The sequence below is a fragment of the Pristis pectinata genome, chromosome 3 (assembly GCF_009764475.1).
Source record: "Pristis pectinata isolate sPriPec2 chromosome 3, sPriPec2.1.pri, whole genome shotgun sequence".
Lineage (NCBI taxonomy): Eukaryota > Metazoa > Chordata > Chondrichthyes > Rhinopristiformes > Pristidae > Pristis > Pristis pectinata.
In genome coordinates this window covers 71,788,067-71,809,920 of record NC_067407.1, presented here as the reverse complement: position 1 = coordinate 71,809,920, position 21,854 = coordinate 71,788,067, and the positions used below count along the sequence as shown (strand labels likewise).

Sequence of the window (21,854 nt, the reverse complement as noted above, 5' to 3'; positions counted from 1 at the left end):
GGTAAACATAATCCAGCTCCTTGTTTTTATGCAGCAGATAAGGAATAGATGTATGTTCCCATCCATTCTTTAATAGAGCTGGTATCGTTTTGTCTAATTGTTGGAGTTTTCAAAAGTAAATGTGAAATACTAGATGTACATTAGGTTAATAAGTGATGGAGCTTGTAATTCATTGGATATTCATCTTCCCTTGGGCAGGCAAAGAACATAAAATGACAACGTAAGGGCAGTGCTGGGATTTGTTCTGCCATGTGTAATTTTAACAAAGGAAATAACTCATCAATTTTGAATCGTATGCATTTGGGATAATCCCCCTAAGGGAGATGTTTCATATAATGGCATTAAGTGCTTGCTAGTTTATGTCCCAATGTATAATTTCAAGGTCTCAAAATATTAACTGTGTCAGGCCTTTAGAACCGCATGACACTCCAGCTGCTGGATGAAGTTGTTAGCAGTATTTTTTTTGCCAAGCTTCCTGACATCTATAGAAATTAAACAAGAATACAAAATATTTCCTTTACACCCAATAGTTTGTGCACCCAGGCAACCATGCCTGTCAGGCCAGGTCTGTTGGGGAAAAAAAAATTACATGAGCATTTACCTCTAAATGCTGTCTCTTCATTAGTTGTCTGCTATGTTTGTGCTCTCAGTATACCAGAACTTCGGAAATAAATCAACTAATTAGGTCTCCTTAAGTCAGAGAAACCCATTTCTTTCCCCAAGGTGTGATGTTTTTAGAACTCTTAATCAAAAGTATTCAAGATCAACTTTAAAATAAAACACCTTTTAATGGTTCAATGTTGTTTTGGCTCAGGTTGTCAATAATAGTCTGCCTTGAGATTAATCTTTCATCTCTCGAGTTCCCAGCACAATCCAATAAGGTTGGTCATCCCATTGTTCAGTCAGCTGGCTACACCTCTGAGCAGGGGTTAAATATAATACACACCTCATGGGCCAACCTCTTAATTAAGACTGAATTTAAAAACAAAACTGTGATTAAGACAATTTCACACCAATGGATTATCATGACCTAGTAATCAGTGTGTGGAAAGGGTAATGGAAGCAGGTTCAGGAGTAACTTCCAGAAAAGAATTGGATTACTCGAAGAGGAGAAAATTGCAGGATAAAGAGAAAAGCAGAGAGGTCGAGCAAGTTTGATAGCTATGTAAACAGCCAACAGAGGTGTGCTGGGCCAACAGGACACCATTGGTGTTGCACAGTTCTGCAATTAGAACATAGAACAGTACAGCACAGGAACAGGCCCTTCAGCCCATGATGTCTGCACCAAACACGTTGGCGAATTAAACTAAATCTCTTCTACCTGTACATGATCCATATCCCTCCATTCCCTGCATATTCATGTGTCTGTTTAAAAGCCTTTTAAACACCACTATCATATCTGCTTCCACCAGTCCCCTCCAGCAGCCCGTTCCAGGCACCCACCACTATGTGTAAAAAAAAACTTGCCCCACACATCTCCTTCAAACTTTCTCCCTCTGGCCTTAAGTATATGTCACCTAGCACTTGACATTTCTATCCTGTGAAGAAGATTTCTGACTGTCTACCCTATCTATGCCTCTCATAATTTTATAAACTTCTATCAGATCTCCCCCTCAGCCTCTGATGATCCAGAGAAAACAACCCAAGTTTGTCCAGTCTCTCCTTATAGCACATGCCCTCTAATCTAGGCAGCATCCTGGTAAACTTCTTCTGCACCCTCTCCAAAACCTCCACATCCTTTGTATAATGGGGCAACCAGAGTCTCTGAATTGTCTCTCAATACTCGTGTATTAGCTTTAAAGTTAACTTTGTGATGGCAATTCACATTATTGTTGGTGAGTGCTTTGAAAGCTGTTGGCAGAAGAAAATGTTATGGGACTGCACACCAGGTCAGTCAGAATCTGAAAGAGAAAGGGAAGATGGTCATGCATTGAGCGCTCTATCTTGCTAACTTTCACTGAATTGTGTTTGCTCAGTTTGCAGAGTTCGATCAGATCATGAAATCCGATCCGGAGCATCTGGCGGTGTTGGTGAAACGTGTGAATCACTGGCTTATCTGCAGCCGGTGGAAGAAGGTTCAGTGGTGTGCACTGTCTGTCATCAAATGTAGGTCCAATGTTCCAGTGGGGCTGACCTAATTTTACATATAGCTGCACACCACAACTGCAATATGTTTAAAATATGTTTCTAGATCTGGTCATGGCAGGTAACTCTGGAAATTAATATGATAATGATTATGAGGTGTGATGTCATCAAGCATATTTCTTATTTACTTTCTTCTGAATATTTCCACCATTCATTGTTCTTGTTGCTTTATTTTTCATTCTGTTGGTTTGACCATTGCCAACCAGTTTGGCATTGACACCTATTGTTAGTTGCTTTGGGGCAGCAGAGTGGTACAGCTGCCTCACAACTCCAGTGACCGGGTTCAATCCTGACCTCGGATGCTGTCTGTGTGGAGTGTGCATGGTCATCCTGTGACAACGTGGGTTGCCTTCAGGTGCTTTGGTTTCCTCCAACATTCCAAAGGACTGCGGCTTGGTAGGTTAGTTGGTCACTGTAAATTGCCCCTAGTATATAATTGAGTGGTAGGATCAGGGGATAGTTGATGGGAATGTGGGTAGAATAAAATGGGTTGGTGAAGGATCAATGGAAATGGGTGGTTGATGGTCAGCACAGATTTGGTGGGCCAAAGAGCCTGTTTCTCTGCTGTATATGCTCTCTATGCCTTGTGAGGCTGCTTTGAACTCCTACAACCCATGTGGTGAAGATGCTCCCACAGTAATGTCAAGTAGTGAGCTTCACAGATTTAACCCAGCAATGATGGATCTGTGATTCAAAGAAGGTGATGGTCTCCTTGTGTCATAGAATCATAGAACAGTACAGCACAATACAGGCCCTTCGGCCCACAATGTTGTACCGACCTTTAAACCTTGCCTAAGACTATCTAACCCCTTCCTCCCACATATCCCTCATTTTAAATTCCTTGGCCACTTGGGAAGTCAAAAAGCCTTGGTGAATGGCAGCACACTGCAGTAACTGTGGCCAGTAGTGGAAGGAAGGAATGTTTTGAGTGGTGGATGGGGTGCCAAACAAGAGGGTTGCTTTGTCTAGATATCACGTGTTGTTGGAGCTGCACTCATCCAGGCAAGTAGAGAGTTTCCACCACACTGCTGCCTTGTGCCTCCACTTAAATTCCCTTCAACTAACGAAAAATGAAGGAGTTTGACTAAATTTTCAATGCCAACAATTCTCCTCTCCTTCCCTGCTAAATGTTGCATTGCAGGTTCTCTTTAAAAGGCTGCAGTAATACTACAAGGGGTGGCAGTGTTGGATAGTAGGACTTGGTCATTTTTGGCCACATGGTGTTTTGTAACTTGTACACCACTAGAAAGTTAAGATGCAATTTCTTTTCTGCTATTGAACCATCAGGTTCCCTTCTGCTCCTACCAGTACTTCCCATTTCTCACACTGGTCACTGTATGATCCATCTGAGTGAGGCTGCTCATTCCCACCCGGCTGGTAGTACCTCTACGCTGGGAATATCTCGGAAACTAGTCTCAAATTGCTAGTTGTTTCAGGAATAATGTTTGCATTTAAACAGAGGACGCTTTCACCCATTGGTCTGTATCAGATGTTAATGAGTAGTATCCAGCTGTTGTGCCATGTGAATTTTGTTGAGGAATCTAATCCAAGTTTATACTGATTAAAATTGAACTAAATTCAAGTTATACTTGCTATTAATCAAACTTGTTCTTTCATGTTGAAAAAAAGTGGATGTGGGATTAAACACAATTTATTAAAAGGTATTTTCTCAATTTATTGCTACAGTGAAGAACAAGATGAAGTACCGAGCGCTTGCTTGCATTAAGATGCAGAAGACTGTCCGCATGTGGTTATGCAAGAGAAAGCATAAGCCACGGTGAGTGATTCACTTTATAAATGGGCTGAAGTGGTCAATTTCTTTGATCTCTAGATAGCTGTGGACTGAGCAAGAGTTATTTCTGTAATTCCAAATCCATTTGTGGTGTTTCAGCAGGTTTTAGAAGCACATTCTCGGATAGGATAGAACATGGAACAGTACAGCACAGGAACATGCTCTATGGCCCACGATGGTGTGCTGAACGAATTAAGCTAATGACACCTAATCCCTTCTGCCTGCATGTAGTCCATATCCTTCCATTCTCTGCATATCCATGTACCTATCTAAAAGCCTCTTAAACGCCACTATCGTATTGCCTCCACTACTACCCCTGGCAGCGCATTCCAGGCACCCACCACTCTCCATGTAAACTTTTGCCCCGCACATTTCCTTTGAACTTCCTCCTCTCACCTTAAGCGCCTGCCCTCTAGTGTTAGACATTTCAACTCTGAGGGGGGGAGAAATGATACCAGATGTCTACTCTATCTATGCTTCTCATAGTTTTATAATTTTATAAACCTCCATCAGGATGTAGATAAAAGAAAAGCCTACCTGGTGTTGGAGGAAGCAGGAACAGGAACAACATTTAAGGGGCATCTTAACAGGTACTTGAATGAGCAGGGCACAGAGGGATTTGGAATTAATGCTGACAAGTGGGATTAGTATGGGCAGGCATAGGCACAGTGGGCCAAAGGGCCTGTTTCTATGCTACATGTATGGTTCTATGTAGAAATGAGTGTCGATTTCTTGAAACCAGATATAGGGTATCATGATTTTCAAAACAACAACTGGAAGGTGCTGGATCACTTACAGTGTGTTTTGCTCATTTTCTGTCAAAATCGTGGTTGTTGGAGATGTAATCATTGCACTCTATGAAAGTTCTGGACAATAAACCTATTCACCTAAATGTCCTGATGTATTTATTATCGCTGAAACTTATATAATAATCCAAAAGTAAAACACTGGAGATCTGAGATAGAAACAGAGACTGCCCCAAATACTCAGCACATCAGGCAGCATCTGTGGGGAGGAAAATACAGGCCGATGATGCAGGAAAATCTCCACATCTATTTGCTGCATGTGGCATGTTCAAGCACCTACAGGAGATACAGCGCCTTGTGTTGCCTGTCACTTTAATTCTCTGTCCTACTGTTCAGCATCAGAATCAGATTTATTATCACTGACATAATGATGTGAAATTTGTTGTTTTGCGGGAGCATTCCAATGCAAGGACATAAATTACAAAAATAAATAATGCAAATAAAAAGGAATAACGAGGAAGTGTTCATGGACCATTCAGAAATCTGATGGTGGATGGGAGGAAGCTGTTCCTGAATCATTGTGTGTGTTTTCAGGCTCCTGTACCTTCTCCCTGATGGTAGTAACGAGAAGAAGGCATGTCCTAGATGGTGAGGGTCCTTAGTGATGGATGCTGCCTTCTTGAGGCTGGCTGAGTCTACAACCCTCTGCATCCTCCTCCGGTCCTGTACATTGGGGCCTCCATACCAGGCGGTGATGCAACCAGTCAGAATGCTCTCCACCGTACATCTATAGAAATTTGTAAGAGTCTTTGGTGACACACCAAATCTCCTCAAACTCATAACAAAGTAGAGCCTCCTACAGTGTTCTAACAAAGTTCAAAATAAGCTTGAGTATCAACATCTCGTCTTCTAGCCAGGCTTAACACTGGATTCAATAATCACCCACTGTAGCCTTGCATCTGTTTTTTTGCCCCTCTTTATTTGTAATTAGTCAATTTCATTCATCTTCTGGTGTTTAGTTCTCCAGAGTTCCTGATGCAGGTTTTCGACCAGAAACATTGACACTGCCTCCCCTCCCCCAACTTCCCCCACAGATGCTGCTTGATCCACTGAGTTCCCCAGCAGATTGTTTGTTTGTCCAACTTCTAGCTTCTGCAGTCTACCTTTTGTCTTACTAGCCTCTATTTTGCGCTCTCACCCAGTTCCTTCACTGCTTTTATTGATTTATCATAGACCTTCCCTTTTGTTCACCCTTTTTCTGGGACAAAATAATTCTTTAGATTTTCACTAATTCTGATGGAAGGTCATCAACCTGAAATGTTCAGTCTGTTGCTCTCTCCACAGATGCTGCCTGACCAGCTGAGTATCCTCAGCATGCTCTGGTTTGATATTTGTATCCGATGTGGTTGTGTTGTAACGTACATTCCTTTCACTCTTGGCTTTGCAGTTTGTGTGCAGGGCTCCTCGCTTATCATCATGGCAGTGTTGTTGGCAGTAATTGCGTTCTCTTCATTACAGCATTGACGGTGTGGTGAAGGGGAAATCATTGAAACAGCGCGTCAATAGGATGACCGAGGTAGTGAAGGCCCTGAAGGAGGGCAAGGCTGAGATGAGCAAACAAGTCCAGGATTTGGATTCATCGATAGATGCATTTGTGAGCAAACTCAAGGTAAATGTTTGAATTTGTGGGGTTTTGGCGACTTCTGTTACGGTTTGGATTGTCTTCAGTGTGTGCACACAGAAGGTGGAGAGGGGAAGGGAGCTTGAGATTGGTGGTCTGAGAGCTGGCCCCAGCCCCCCGCACCAATAATCGCGAGGGGTGATGTATCTGCTTAAAGCACCACACTCCCAATAACTGCTCAATATCAAATAAAAACAGAATTCTAGCAAAACTGAGCAGGTCAGGTAGCATCTGTGGAGGGAGAAACAGTTCACATCTCAAGTTGAAGATCTTTCATCAGAACTGGAAAAGCGATAAAACAGGCACGTTTTAAGTTGCAGAGAAGGGAAAGGGTGAAGGTGTTCAGCGGGGATCAGTGCTCTCACCTCTGTTGTTTGTGACGTATATATAAATGACATGGATGAAAATGTAGGTGGGCTGATTAGTAAGTTTGCAGACGATACGAAAATTGGCAGAGTTGTGGATAGTGAAGGAGGTTGTCAAAGAATTCAGCAGGATATAGATCAGTTGGAAATATGGGCAGAGAAATGGCAGATGGAGTTTAGTCCAGACAAGAGTGAATTATTGTATATTGGGAAGTCAAATGTAAGAGGAAAATATACAGTCAATGGCAGAACTGTTGGGACCACTGATGTACAGAGCAATCTTGGGGTGCAAGTCCATAGCTCCCCGAAAGAAGCCATAAGGTGGTAAAGAAGGTGTACGGCATGTTTGCCTTCATTGGTCGGGGTTTTGGGGATAAAAGTTGGGAAGTCATGTTGTACCTGTGAAAAAGAAAAACTTCAGTTATGCCACATTTGGAGTATTCTGTCCCGTTCTGGTCACTACAAGGCAGGAAGGATGTAGAGGTTTTGGAGAGAGTGCAGAAGAGGTTCACCAGGATGTCGATGGTTAGTGCATTAGCTATAAGGAGAGGTTAGATAACCTTGGGTTGTTTTCTCTGGAGTGTTGGAGGCTGAGGGGAGATCTGGCAGATGTTTATAAAATTTTGAGAGCCATACATAGGGTAGACAGTCAGAATCCTGTTCTCAGAGAGGGAATGTCAAATTCCAGAATGCATAGGTTTAAGTTTAAAGGAGATTTGCGAGGCAAGTTTTTCTTTTACACAGAGAGTGGTAGGTTCATAGAATGCGCTGCCAGGGGAGGTGGCACAATAGCAAATTTATGAGGCATTTAAACAGACACATGAACTAGCAGGGAATAGAGGAATGTAGACCACGTGTAAGGAGATGAGATTGTTTAGATTGACCTCATGGTTGGCACAAACATGGTGGGTCGACAGGCCTGTTCCTGGGTGATACTGTTCTATGCTCTAAGATGAGGAAAGACTGACTGATTTGTGGGTCTCAGCTGGGAGAGGATGTTGAAGGCATCATATTTACAATTGATTCCTCTTGGAGAGGAAACAATGCTGGAACTGTGAACAGCATAGAACATAGAACGTTACAGCACAGTACAGGCCCTTCGGCCCACGATGTTGTGCCGACATTTTATCCTGCTCTAAGATCTAATTAACCCTTCCCTCCCACGTAGCCCTCCATTTTTCTTTCATTCATGTGCCTATTTAAGAGTCTCTTAAATGTCCCTAATGTATCTGTCTCCACCACCTCTGCCAGCAGTGCGTTCCACGCACCCACCACTCTCTGTGTAAGAAAAAACTTACCTCTGACATCCCCCCTATATCTTCCTCCAATCACCTTAAAATTATGCCCCCTTATGTTAGCCATTTCCACCCTGGGAAAAAGTCTCTGACTGTCCACTCAATCTATGTCTCTTATCATCTTGTACACTGCTATCAAGTCACCTCTCATCCTCCATTGCTTAAAAGAGAAAAGCCCTAGCTTGCGCAACCTATCCTCATAAGACATGCTCCCCAATCCAGGCAGCATCCTGGTAAATCTCCTCTGCACCCACTCTGAAGCTTCCACATCCTTCCTATAATGAGGCGACCAGAACTGAACACAATACTCCAAGTGTGGTCTGACCAGAGTTCTATAGAGCTGCAACATTACCTTGTAGCTCTTGAACTCAATACCCCGACTAATGAAGGCCAACACCATACACCTTCTTAACAACCCTATCAACCTGTGTGGCATCCTTCAGGGATCTATGGAAATGGACCCCAAGATCCCTATGTTCCTCCACAGTGCTATGAGTCCTGCCATTAACCTTGTATTCTGCCTTCAAATTCGATCTTCCAAAGTGTATCACTTCACACTTTTCTGGGTTGAACTCCATCTGCCACTTCTCAGCCCAGCTCTGCATCCTATCAATGTCCTGTTGTAACCTACAGCAACCTTCTACAGGGGCTAGAAACCTGAGATAAGAGTTCTAGAAGTACCCAGCAGGTCAGGCAGCACCTGTAGTGAAAGAACTGAGTAACATTACAAGTTAATGATCTTGTATCAAGTTGCGGAAGGCTGGTTATCTGAAATTGTTGAATTCAGTGCTGAGTCCTAAGGGCTGTAACGTACCAAGATAGAATACGAGATGCTGTTCCTTGAGCTTGTGTAGGGCTTTGTCAAAGCAGCCAAATTTAATTACCTTTGCGTGCACTTTTTAGTGCCGGTGTGCTTATATTCCTTATAATTACTGTGAAGGGATGAGGTTGACAGTGGTTGGTGAACTGAGTGCTGACTATTACCACCTGCCCTCGGACCATCCATGGTACTGTCCAAGAACCTGTGTGTGGAGATGCAGTGGGTGCAACCTCGTTCATTTGGCATTGTGTGGTGGACTCTCAGAGGGGTAATATTGTTGAGTGACTTTGCCACACATCTCTCTGTGCTCTTCTGCAGGAGAGCTGACTTGAGATGCTTTGCTGGCTCACAAGAAACTCCCATCATATTATCAGCATTCACCTAGAATCCAATAATCACAGTGGGCCAAACTGAGCAAAGTTTGTGTAATCTGTGTATTGCAGGTGTGACCTTTCTCACTCTCATACTTCAAACTCCACGGACACCGAGTTTCTTTCCTTTATTTTTCTCTGCCTAAGTTAACTGCCTTTAGTATACCTTTTATTTTGTCTGAATATTCCTTGCACATATATAGCCTGGACTGTGACTGATAGAAGGTGAGTGGGCAGCTTGGGCATGTTATTTTCTTGCCTTCATTCTGTTTTCTGTTCCAGTTACTAGTTGTCAAAGAACCTCTAGGTAGGAGGATGGATCAGTAAGACAATGGCCCATTATAGTGCTTTGGCTAATAACAGGTCTCTTGTAGACCCAGCTGAATGATGTAAGTTTTACACAAGACTGTAAGAAGCAGGAGAAGGAGCAGTCAATTGGCCCCTTGAGCCTGTTGTGCTATTCAATAACGTCAAGGTCTCAAGATTCAGATCAGTTTATTGTCATATACACCAGAGTGCAATGAAATTCCTTGCTCGCATGAAGATCACAGAGTAAACAGTGCATGTGGTAATAATAAATACAACAATAAATACAGGAATGAGCGCAAAACAACAGAATGGTGCAAAGTATAGTCATGCAAACAGAAGTAGTGCAAAAAGAAATGCTAAAGTGACAATAATGGAAGAGGTAGAATTATCCCACACTCTCCTCCTCCTCTGACATTTAAACTCCAGTCTCCACCTTGAACATATTCAATGATTCTGGACCTCCTTGGGATAGAGAATTCCAAAGATTCATGACCATCTTAGAACAAATTCCTTCTCACCTCTATCTTACATTGGTGATCCTGTATTCTGAAACTGCTCCTAGTTCGAGGTGCCCTTGCTGATGGAAACATCATCTCAACATCCACCCTGCAAGTCCCCCTCAGAATCATAATATTTCAGTAAGATCACCTCTCGTTCTTCTAAACTCTGATGAGAATAGGCCCAACCCGTTCGACCTTCCATGATAAGATGACCTCTTCATTCCAAGAATCAACCTAGTGAACCATCTCAACACTACTTGCAATCCAAGTATATCCTTCTGTGGATGTACAAACTGTAAGTGATGCTCCAAGTGCAGTCTCACCAGCGCCCTGTACTGTTGTATCAAAATGTCCCTACTTTTAATACTGCATACCCAATGCACTTGAGACCAACGATCCTTTAGATCATCCTAATTACTTACTGTGCCTGCATATTAATCTTTTGTGTTTCATGTACCAGGACCATCTGTATTGCAACATTTTGAAATCTCATTTCATTTAAATAATTACTTGCTTTTTCACTGGCCTCAGTTGCCCTGCCATTGTTTCTGGAATTAGAAAGAGCACAAGAAAATAGTGGCAAGAATAGGCCTCTTGGCCCCTCAAGCCTGCCCCACCATGCAATATGATCATGGCTGATCTGCCCCAGGTCTCATATTGCTCTTTTGCGCCAGTTCCCCATAGCCTTAATTCACTGATCTTTCAAAAATGACAGATTACACCCAATGATCAAGGCTCCACAACCCTCTGGAGAAGAGCTGATATTGCAGCTCAGGCTTCCTGATAACAGCAACAAAGGGAAGACCAGGGTGTCAGGGCTTGGAGAAGGTGGACAGTTTGGCCTTGTGTTCACGTTATTCAGAGTCAGCAACGTGTACTGCCAGGTTGCCTTCACCTAGCGCTGCCTAAGTAAAACTAACTCATAAATGGAACTTCCCTCCTCCTGTTTGTTTTCCTCAGCGCACAGTCATGACCCGAGATGAGATTGAAAAGGAGTACGCAGGGCTGGTGAAACGTTCCGAGCAGCTTCTGGGCGCGCTGCAGAAGAAGAAACAGGAGGAAGAGGAAGCCGAGCGACTGCGGATCATCCAACAGGAAATGGAGCGAGAGCAGAAGAGGCGTGCGGACGAGGAGCGACGTCGCAAGCAAGAGGAGGAAGACCGGCGGTTGTGAGTATGCTGTAGAATGACCGTACCCACGTGGTGTAACTGTGTGTAGAGTCACACAGCACAAGTTGGTGGTGGAGGCGCTTAAGAGGCTCTTAGAGGGGCACATGAATATGCAGAAAATGGAGGAATATGGACCATCTGCAAGCAGAAGGGATTAATTTAATGAAACATCATTAGCCTAATTAGTTCGGCACAACATCGTGGGCAGAAGGGCCTGTTCCCGTCCTGTACTGTTCTATGTTCTATAAGTAGGCCCTGTGACCCACCAGGTACATTAAGTACGTGCATGTGTCCATGGACTTGAAGCTACATGGATTTATCTCCACGGTACAAAGCTCAAAAGAATTGTCAGTCTGCCTAGGGAAATCCCAGTGTAGCTTGCTGAGGAGTGTTTGTTTGAGTAGGGTTGAGGGACCTTGTTGTCTCGTCTGACTGTTAGTTACTCACTGAGGAACAATACTAAGCAGCAATGTTCACCAGCCCAAGGCACTGCACTGTAATGGAACCCATCCTGACTGTTAGTTACTCACTGAGGAACAATACTAAGCAGCAATGTTCACCAGCCCAAGGCACTGCACTGTAATGGAACCCATCCTTAATCCAGACACCACCTGAGATTTACACAAGGAGAAGTAATCAGTGAAGTGTCTCCTTCCTCTTGATACCTGAGGCATTTAGTGAAGTGTATAATTTGATCAACAAGGATTATGTTAATAATTAAGAGGTATATTTTGTAAAACAAACTGCAGATGGTTTGATTAGGGGGAAAAAATCTACAGATGACAAAATATACCCAAGGCTGACGAATGACATGTGAATGACATGTGAATGTGGGAGGGAAGAGTTAGATATTAGAGCAGGGTAAAATGTTGGCACAACATCGTGGGCTGAAGGGCCTGTACTGTGCTGTGGTGTTCTATGAGATGTGACTACATTCTCAGAATGGTATTGAATATGAATGTGTTCAGTGGATATTGGGCATGTTTGTTGTAGGTACAGTGCACATTCCCTTAAATAATATTTTTGCCACCATGTCATGTCATTTTAGCTAGGATCTTGAGAAATTTCCAACTATCACTGACTCCAGGAGATTTTCCTCACGGTATTTATTTGATTTTGCGCTAACCTCTCACAACGTAAAGGCAGTCCCCAGGTTACGACAGGGTTCTGTTCCTGAGAACTGTTTGTCACCTGAACTGTCTGTCGGTCAGAAATGAATGACAGGCGTGTGGGAGAGGGTCACAGAAACAGCCGTGATGGGAGGGAGAGCAGGCGCAGAAAGAGCGGCTGCCAGCTATCCTCACTGACTCGGTGAGTGAGCGGGTGAGTCTGCTCAGGTCTGCCAGCTCTGCTCGGCTCCAGCCAGCCCCCCGATCGGTGTGGCTCGAGGAGGAGGGGAGAGAAGGCACATACAGAAATAGAAACATAGAAAACCTACAGCACAATACAGGGCCTTCGGTCCACAAAGTTGTGCCGAACATGTCCCTGCCTTAGAAATTACTAGGCTTACCCATAGCCCTCTATCTTTCTCAGCTCCATGTACCTATCCAAAAGTCTCTTAAAAGACCCTATCGTATCCGCCTATTGTCGCCGGCAGCCCATTCCACGCACTCGCCACTCTCTGAGTAAAAAAACTTGCCCCTGACATCTCCTCTGTACCTACTCCCCAGCACCTTAAACCTGTGTCCTCTTGTGGCAACCATTTCAGCCCCAGGAAAAAGCCTCTGACTGTCCACACGATCAATACCTCTCATCATCTTATACACCTCTATCAGGTCCCCTCTCATCCTCCATCACTCCATGGAGAAAAGGTCAAGTTCCCTCAACCTGTTTTCGTAAGGCATGCTCCCCAATCTAGGCAACATCCTTGTAAATCTCCTCTGCACCCTCTCTATGGCTTCCACATCCTTCCTGTAGTGAGGCGACCAGAACTGAGCACAGGACTCCAAGTGGGGTCTGACCAGGGTCCTATATAGCTGCAACATTACCTCTCGGCCCCGTTCCCACCCGGCAGAAGATGCCTGCTGCAAATCCATCCCCATCCGGTCTCCCAAACACTTGATTGTTCGTACAAGGGAGTCCATAACTCAGGCATTCGTAACCTGGGGAGGACCTGTGATTACAACTTGCAGCAGTGACCTTGTGTTTTTTTAACCAGGAAAGCAGAGATGGAGATGAAGCGGAAACAGGAGGAGGAGGAGAGGAAGAAACGAGAGGAAGAGGAACGCCGTCTGCAGGTGTGAACTTTTATCAGGATACAAAGGCAGGGCTCATCAAGGTGTAACACTGGCAGGCAAGGCAGCAGAAAGGTGATCTGTGGACTCCAGAAATGAACACAGGGTGTCCTCAGGACAGGATCTGGTGAGGCTTCAGTTTAGAAATGTCCAGGGATGATTGGACGTTTAAAATGGTAACATGATTTGATAGTTGGATGCATCAAGAGTATTCCTTTGGAAGGCAGAAATAAGTGGTTGTGTTCTCAAAATTAGAGCAGCACCTTCTTACCTTTGACCCATCCCCCGGTGGATCTGCTCTCCCCTCCTCCCCCACACCTGCCTATCACTATCTCTTACCTGCATCTACCTATCACCACCTTGTGCCCACCCCGTCTCCCCTCTCTTGTCCACCTATCACTGCTCTGCTTTTCCCTCCTATATATTGGGCTTCCCCTTTTCCTATCTTCAGTCCTGAAGAAGGGTCCTGACCCCTGAAGCGTTGACCACCTGCCTTTCTCCACGGACGCTGCCTGACCTGCTGAGTTCCTCCAGCATCATTGTGTTTTTCATCTAGATTCCAGCATCTGCAGTCCTTTGTTTCTGTAGAGCAACACCTAAGTTCATTAAGGGATGCAATGAAATCCAGAAGATAGAATTAAGGTAACAAGCTGGCCACATCTGGTTGTGTGGGTGAGCAGGCGAGAGGCTGAATGACCTGCTCCTGTTCCTGATGTTTTGTGTTCATGTGAATCAGTGGAGAAGTTTAGAGCTGTTGGACAAAGTAGATGGAGTCTTTAATGGGACTCACTCACTCCCTTGAGGTTACTCTGTCGAGGTTTTGTTGTTTCTGGGTGGGTTACTGGTGAACGGGAAACCCTTCTGTGGGTTGGACTGGGATTCCACATCCCTACATCTGTCAGTGCTGCTTGCAAAGTTGCATGTGTGGTGACTGCTGGAGTATGTGGGCAGTGTGTGGATAGATAATGTAGACTGGACAAACTGCGATGGTCCTGGAACAGGCTGAGCAGTGGGAGGGGGCCTGGTGCACAACACAAAAGTAGGAGCAGAAGTAGGCCACTCGGCCCCTCAACTCCACCCCACCATTCAATATGATCATGCCAGTTCCCCATAACTCTCAAATCCTCGATCTTTCAAATATTACCTTGATTATATCTAATGATCTTTCCTCCACCACCCTTGATGGCAGAGAGTTCCAGAGATTTACCACCCTCTGAGAGAAGAAACCTTGACATGCCTCAGTGTTAAATGACAGGCTCCTGATTTTGTAGCATGTGCCCTTGTACATGACTCTCCCACCAGTGGATACGTTTCAGCATCTACCCTGTAAGCCTCCTCAGGATATTATATGGCCTATACACTGCTTCCATCTGTGTCTTCTCTGCAATTCATAATTTCAATCCAAACTGATTCTACATTGCTAGCCACTGGTAAATCGGTTTATTGGTGTTACATGTACCGAGGTACAGTGAAAAACTTTGTTTTGCATGCCATCCATACAGATCATTTTATCACATCAGTGCACTGAGGCAGTACAAGGGAAAAGCAACAATGGAATGCAGAATGAAGTGTTACAGCTACAGAGGAGGTGCAGTGCAGGCAGACAATAAAATGCAAGGCCATAATGAGGTAGATTGTGAGGTCAAGGGTCTATCTTATTACACTAGGGGACCATTCAGTTGCCTTATAACAGCAGGATAGAAGCTGTCCTTGACCCTGGGGCTATGTAATTTCAGGCTTTTATATCTTCTGCCTGATGAGAGGGGGGAGAGAATGTCCAGGGTTGGTGGGGTCATTGCCTATATCACGATACAACACTACTCTGATACCTTCCTTGATTAATAATGTGTGTTGTTTTGGATCATCTCATAACCTGTAATACTGAGCGCCTAGTCCAGGTCACCCTGCAGCCTGGTCTCTGTATTAGCTATAGCGCAGCAGAGTGAGAGGGAGCAGAGTGGTCGGGCTTTGGCTTAAGGGGCTTCAGCGTAAAGGGGCAAGGCAGGTGAGTAGCTGGTAGGTAGGTAAAGGTAAGGTTTCACCTCTTATCTGTGATAAATATTTAAGTAGGAAAAACTAGGGGGATAAAAAAGGATTTAGTTCAGATGGAGGACATGGTGGTGTGCTGCAGATGCTTGATGTGGGAACTCATGGACCTTGCTGCGGTCCAAGATGGCCACATCTGCAGTAAGTGCTTGAGGCAGGAGGAACTTCTGCTCAAAGTTGATGAGCTGGAGTTACAGCTTCAAACACTGCACAGCATCAGGGAGGGGGAGAGTTTTGTAGATACTGTACATCAGGAGATGGTCACCCCCCCCCTTAGAGCAGGTACTACTGGAGTCCAGGAAGTAGATAGAAGGGTGACTGTCAGGGGAGGGAAAAGGAAAAAGAAAACAAACAGGCAGATAGAGCAGAGGACCCTGGAGGCTGTTCCCCTCAATTACAGGTTTTCCACTTTGGAAGCTGTTGAGGGGGATGACCTGCCGGGGCCTAGCAGCAGTAGCCAGGTCTGTGGCACTGGGACAGGTCCTGCTGCTCAGAAGGGAAGGGAGGAGAAGAGGAAGGCAGTGGTGATAGGGGACTTGATAGTCAGGGAAACAGATAGGAGGTTCTGTGGCAGTGAGCATGAATCCCGGATGGTTTGTTGCCTCCCAGGTGCCAGAGTCCGGGATGTCACTGATCGGGTCCACAGGATTCTAGAGCGGGAGGGAGAACGGCCAGAAGTCGTGGTTCATGTTGCTACCAACGACATAGGTGGGAAGAGGGATGAGGTCCTGAAAAGTGAGTTTCGCGAGCTAGGCAGAAGGCTGAAACGGGACCTCAAGGGTAGCGATCTTGGGATTGCTGCTAGTGCCACGCGATAGTGAAGGTAGGAATAGGAGGAGATGGCAGATAAATGCGTGGCTGAGCAGTTGGTGCAGGAGGGAGGGTTTTATATTTTTAGATCATTGGGATCTCTTCCGGGGAAGGTGGGGCCTGTACAGAGGACAGGTTACACCCAAACCTGAGGGGGGCCAATATCCTTGCGGCCAGGTTTGCTAGGGTGGTTCAGGAGGGTTTAAACTAGATTGCGAAGGGGAAGGGAACCGGAGGAGTAGGTCAGAGGAAGAAGGGGATGGGGAAAAGTCAGATCTGACAAGTAGAGAGGCTTTGAGGAAGGAGAAGCAAAGGACAGGCTACAAAAGTAGTAAGGTGGATGGGCTAAAGTGCATTTACTTGAATGCAAGAAGCATCAGGAATAAGGGAGATGAACTGAAAGCTTGGATAAGTACATGGGACTACGATATTGTGGCTATTACAGAGACATGGCTGACATCGGGGCAGGAATGGATATTGAATATTCCTGGTTTTCAGTGTTTTAAAAGGGATAGGGAGGGGGGGGAGAAGAGGAGGAGGGGTGGCGATACTGGTCAGGGACACGGTTACAGCTGCAGAAAGAGTAGATAATGTAGAAGGATCCCCTCTAGAGTCAATATGGGTGGAAGTTAGGAACAAGAAAGGGGCAGTTACCCTCCTGGGAGTATTCTATAGGCCCCCTGGTAGCAGTAGGGATACTGAGGAGCAGATTGGGAGGCAGTTTTTGGAGAGATGCGAAAATAACAGGGTTATTATAGTGGGAGATTTCAACTATCCAAATGTTGATTGGCACCTACTTAGTGCCAAAAGTTTAGACAGGGTGCAGATTGTTAAGTGTGTCCAGGACAGATTCCTGATGCAGTATGTTGACAGGCCAACTAGAGGGAATGCCATCTTAGATCTAGTTTTAGGTAATGAAATGGGTCAGGTGACAGATCTCTCAGTGGGTGAGCATTTGGGGGACAGTGACCATTGCTCCATAACCTTTAGAATTGTCATGGACAGGGATAGGAGCAAAGAGGATGGGAAGATATTTAATTGGGGAAAGGTGAATTATGAGGCTATAAGGCGAGAACTTGGGAGTGTAAATTGAGGTGACATTTTTGAGGGGAAATGTACTATGGAGATGTGGTTGATGTTCAGGGATCTTTTGCAGGATGTTAGGGATAAATTTGTCCCGGTGAGGCAGAGAAGGAATGGTAGGGTGAAGGAACCGTGGGTGACGAGAGAGATGGAACAACTAGTTTGGAAGAAAAAGGCAGCATATATAAGGTGTAAGCAGTAAGGATCAGACAGGGCTCATGAGGAATATAGAGTAGCGAGGAAGGAACTTAAGAAAGGGCTGAGGAAAGCGAGAAGGGGACATGGAAAGGCTTTGGCCAGTAGGGTTAAGGAGAATCCCAATGCTTTTTTCTCGTACGTAAAGAGCAGAAGGATGGCTAGGGTAAAGGTAGGTCCGATTAAAGACAAAGGTGGGAGGATGTGCCTGGAAGCTGTGGAAGTGGGTGAGGTTCTCAATGAATACTTCTCTTCAGTATTCACCAAGGAGAGGGGTCTTGATGATGCTGAGAACAATGTAAGTGAGGGTAATGTTCTAGAGTATGTAGATATTAAGAGAGAGGATGTGTTGGAGTTGTCAGAAAATATTAGGACAGATAAGTCCCTAGGGCCTGACGGAGTATTCCCCAGGCTGCTTCGTGAGGTGAGGGAGGAGATTGCTGAACCGTTGGTTAGGATCCTTGAGTCCTCATTGTCAACGGGGATGGTACCGGAGGATTGGAGGGTGGCGAATGTTGTCCCCTTATTCAAAAAAGGTAGTATGGATTGTCCAGGGAGTTACAGACTGGTGAGCCTTACGTCTGTGGTGGGTAAGCTGTTGGAAAGGATTCTAAGAGATAGAATCTATGAGCATTTAGAGAAACATGGACTGATTAGGGACAGCCAGCATGGCTTTGTGAAGGGAAGATCTTCCCTCACAAGCCTGACAGGGTTCTTTGAGGAGGTGACCAGGAAGATTGATGAGGGTAGTACAGTATATGTGGTCTACATGGATTTTAGTTAGGCGTTTGACAAGGTTCCGCATGGTAGGCTTCTTCAGAAGGTGAGAGGCCAGGGGATCTGGGGAAGCTTGGCCGTGTGGATTCAAAATTGGCTTGCCTGTAGAAAGCAGAGGGTTGTGGTGAAGGGAGTGCATTCGGATTGGAGGGCTGTGACTAGTGGTGTCCTACAGGGATCAGTTCTGGGACCTCTACTTTTTGTGATATTTATTAACGACTTACATGAGGGGGTGGAAGGCTGGGTTCGCAAGTTTGCAGATGACCCAAAGATTGGTGGTGTTCTGGATAGTGTGGAGGGTTGTCGAAGCTTACAGAGGGATATTGATAGGATGCAGAGCTGGGCTGAGAAGTGGCAGATGGAGTTCAATCCAGAGAAGTGTGAGGTGGTATACTTTGGAAGGACAAACTCCAAGGTGGAGTACAAGGTAAATGGCAGGATTCTGGGCAGTGTTGAGGAGCAAAGGGATCTGGGGGTTCATATCCACAGATCACTGAAAGTTGCCTCGCAGGTGGATAGGGTAGTTAAGAAAGCTTATGGGATGTTAGCTTTCATAAGTCGTGTGATCGAGTTTAAGAGCCGCGAGGTAATGATGCAGCTTTACAAAACTCTGGTTAGACCACACTTAGAGTACTGTGTCCAGTTCTGGTCGCCTCATTATAGGAAGGATGTGGAGGCATTGGAAAGGGTGCAGAGGAAATTTACCAGGATGCTGCCTGGATTAGAGAGTATGGATTATGAGGAGAGATTAAAGGAGCTTGGGCTGTTCTCATTGGAGAGAAGGAGGATGAGGGGAGACATGATAGAAGTATACAAGATAGTGAGAGGAATAGATAGAGTGGACAGCCAGCGCCTCTTTCCCAGGGCACCAATGCTCAAAACAAGAGGACATGGCTTTAAAGTATTGGGTTGGAAGTTCAAGGGAGACGTCAGAGGGAGGTTTTTCACCCAGAGAGTGGTTGGTGCATGGAATGTGCTGCCTGGGGTGGTGGTGGAGGCTGATTCATTGGACAAGTTTAAGAGATTGTTAGATAAGCATATGGAGGAATTCAAGTTAGAAGGATATGTGGGAGGAAGGGGTTAGATAGTCTTAGTTGTAGTTTTAAGGGCGGCACAACATGGTGGGCCAAAGGGCCTGTATTGTGCCATATTGTTCTATGGTTCTATGTTACACTTGTATGTTGCTACTTGTGCTGTCAATTCACCTGTCTTACTGCAAAAGCTACATGCATTCAAATAAAGATCGTTAGGCTTTGATTTTTCTTACAGGTTTGCTAACTCTGGATTAGATTTGCTGCATACTTTTGTTTACATTTTGTGCCCCAAACTGTCACACTTTGCTTGTCAATTTTTCTCTCCCTATCCTGTGGCACCGCTCTCTCACTTCCTCTTGATTTATTAAACCTCCCTTTCTTGGAGCACTGCCCCCTCCCTTATGGTGAGCTTGTGTATGCTCTGCATTTGAACACACACAGTAAAAAGGGCATGGTGGTGGATAAGTCCCACTACTACAATATCCACAGATGTCACTGGGACCCGCCTTTATATTATTAGGGTGATGTATTGGAATGTTCTCAGATTGTTCCAAACAGATAATCTGCTCTTTATCCAAGTAAAATCAATATGAAAACCATCAGTAATCAGTGATCGAGCAATCAGCAGCAAAGTGGATGGACACAATTGGTTTGGACTTTGCAGTTGTGTGTGGAATTCAGTCCCATCAGTGCTGGCAAGTTCAGGGCTTCAGCGGGAATGTGGAAGTCTTAAAAGTCTACTGGGGATTTCCCTTTGCAAACTACCACTGGACTCTGCAGGGAGTCTGAAGGTTAAGCTGCACCTTGCTGGAAAGTCTCTGACATTTACCCTGCGGAGTCTGCTCTCAGGTAGAGTGGCAGGTGAACCCCACTGTAGGATCTGATGGCGCATTTATCTGAATGTAGAATTTGTGGGGAAGAAGCAGGCAAGGTCTTTGTAATAATTTATGGATGTTGTCATTCTTTTAACTATCCAAGAGAGATTGGTTTCTTAACATGATTTTTTTATTCCTTTTAGATTTAATTTTTTAAAATAGTTTACTTGTTTAAATTCTTACGTTTTTTGAATATTCTTGACATTCAGTTGCATTGACATATTTAGAATTAAATGTGAATAAATTAGTAATGATGGCCATAAGAAACTAGTGGATTGTTGTAAAAAATCCAGTTGGTTCACCAATGCCATTTTGGGAGGAAACTTGCCCCTTTTACCTGGTCTAGCTTTACGTGACTGCAGACCCACCGATGTGCTTGACTCTTAAAGCTGCCCTCTGAAATTACCTAGCAAGCCGCTCAGTTTAAAAGATGGGCCATAAAGCTTAGTGCACAATATTAATTCAGTTTAGCAGCGATGGTGGGCGTTAGGGCCCACTCAGTTAACTCTGAGCCACTGTCTTTGACACCGATTTAGTTTCGTAATTCTGTTTATGGAAGGAACATAGTCTTTGGGATGGCTGTTGTAAATTGTCAGCTAATGTGGTTACAAAAGAGCAATAGTGCAGTAGGAGCTGGGTTCACCTTAATGTGAACTCCATCAGCACTGCAGCTTCAGATGGACGTACCTTAATCTTCCATAACCTGCAGCTGCACTTCAGCTCTGATTATAACCTCGAGGTTTTGCACTCCACATATTCTCATAATGCAGTAACATAACCCAAGAGCAACCTACTGAAGTCAGGGTTAGTGAAATGACTTCTGTGTTTCTTCTTCCAGAAAAGGATATAATTATGTTAAAGGTTGATTGCCTCTTGTGTTTCTCTGGCTCTGTATCTTCTTGAATGGTTTGTCAATGCCATGCAGAATGTGCCTCCTCTGAGTCCTCCACTATTGTAAATTGTTCCTGATTCATTTGGCATGTCTTCTCTCCGAGTTTACCCCTCACACGTACTCCTTTATTTGCTTTGTTTTCCCTGCAACTTTAGAACTGTCATGATAGAATCAGTCCATCAGTACTACACGATTTCTCCTTCTGGGTTAAACTAGATTCCTTGAACTTTGGATAACTTTTCCTTGGTCTAATTCATCTTCTGACTGAATAACTTCAGACACAAGTCCTCTTTTCCTCACTGACTGGCAGCACTTTCCAACCTGCTCTGTGAGCCTGTGACCCTCCATTCCCCATCAATTTGCCCAAACGCTTCCCCACCTCCGGTCCTGCTCTCCCTGCCCCCAGAACTTTCACTTTCTCCCATCTCTGTCGTTTTCCTCTGTGAAGCTATATTTTTGGGTTTAAATCACAAAGTTTCAAAGTTGACTGATAACATGACCAAAGGGCCACATTGTCTGTAGAAGTTCCTCACAATCCATGCTTCACTTCTTCCCTCACGTCTCAGTATACATCTTAAAGCCCCAATTTTATTGAGTCTTCCTTGTATCCTTTAAATGTAAAGTTGAAGAAACAATTCTTAACATTTGAAACTTGTTTATAGATTGTGAAGAAGGAGCAAATTGTTTTCATTGGACATTTATGAGAGTGATACCC

General features: G+C 44.7%; 1 protein-coding gene across 1 annotated transcript in view; it reads left to right on the top strand.

Annotated features, from left to right (window-relative positions):
- Nucleotides 1-21,854, top strand: part of myo6a (myosin VIa) — a 244,455-nt gene that overhangs the window by 197,726 nt on the left and 24,875 nt on the right. Inside the window, 5 exon segments of the mRNA XM_052011416.1 lie at nt 1,977-2,106; nt 3,832-3,922; nt 6,202-6,352; nt 10,985-11,193; nt 13,352-13,430. Coding sequence (XP_051867376.1) covers nt 1,977-2,106; nt 3,832-3,922; nt 6,202-6,352; nt 10,985-11,193; nt 13,352-13,430 — 660 coding nt within the window.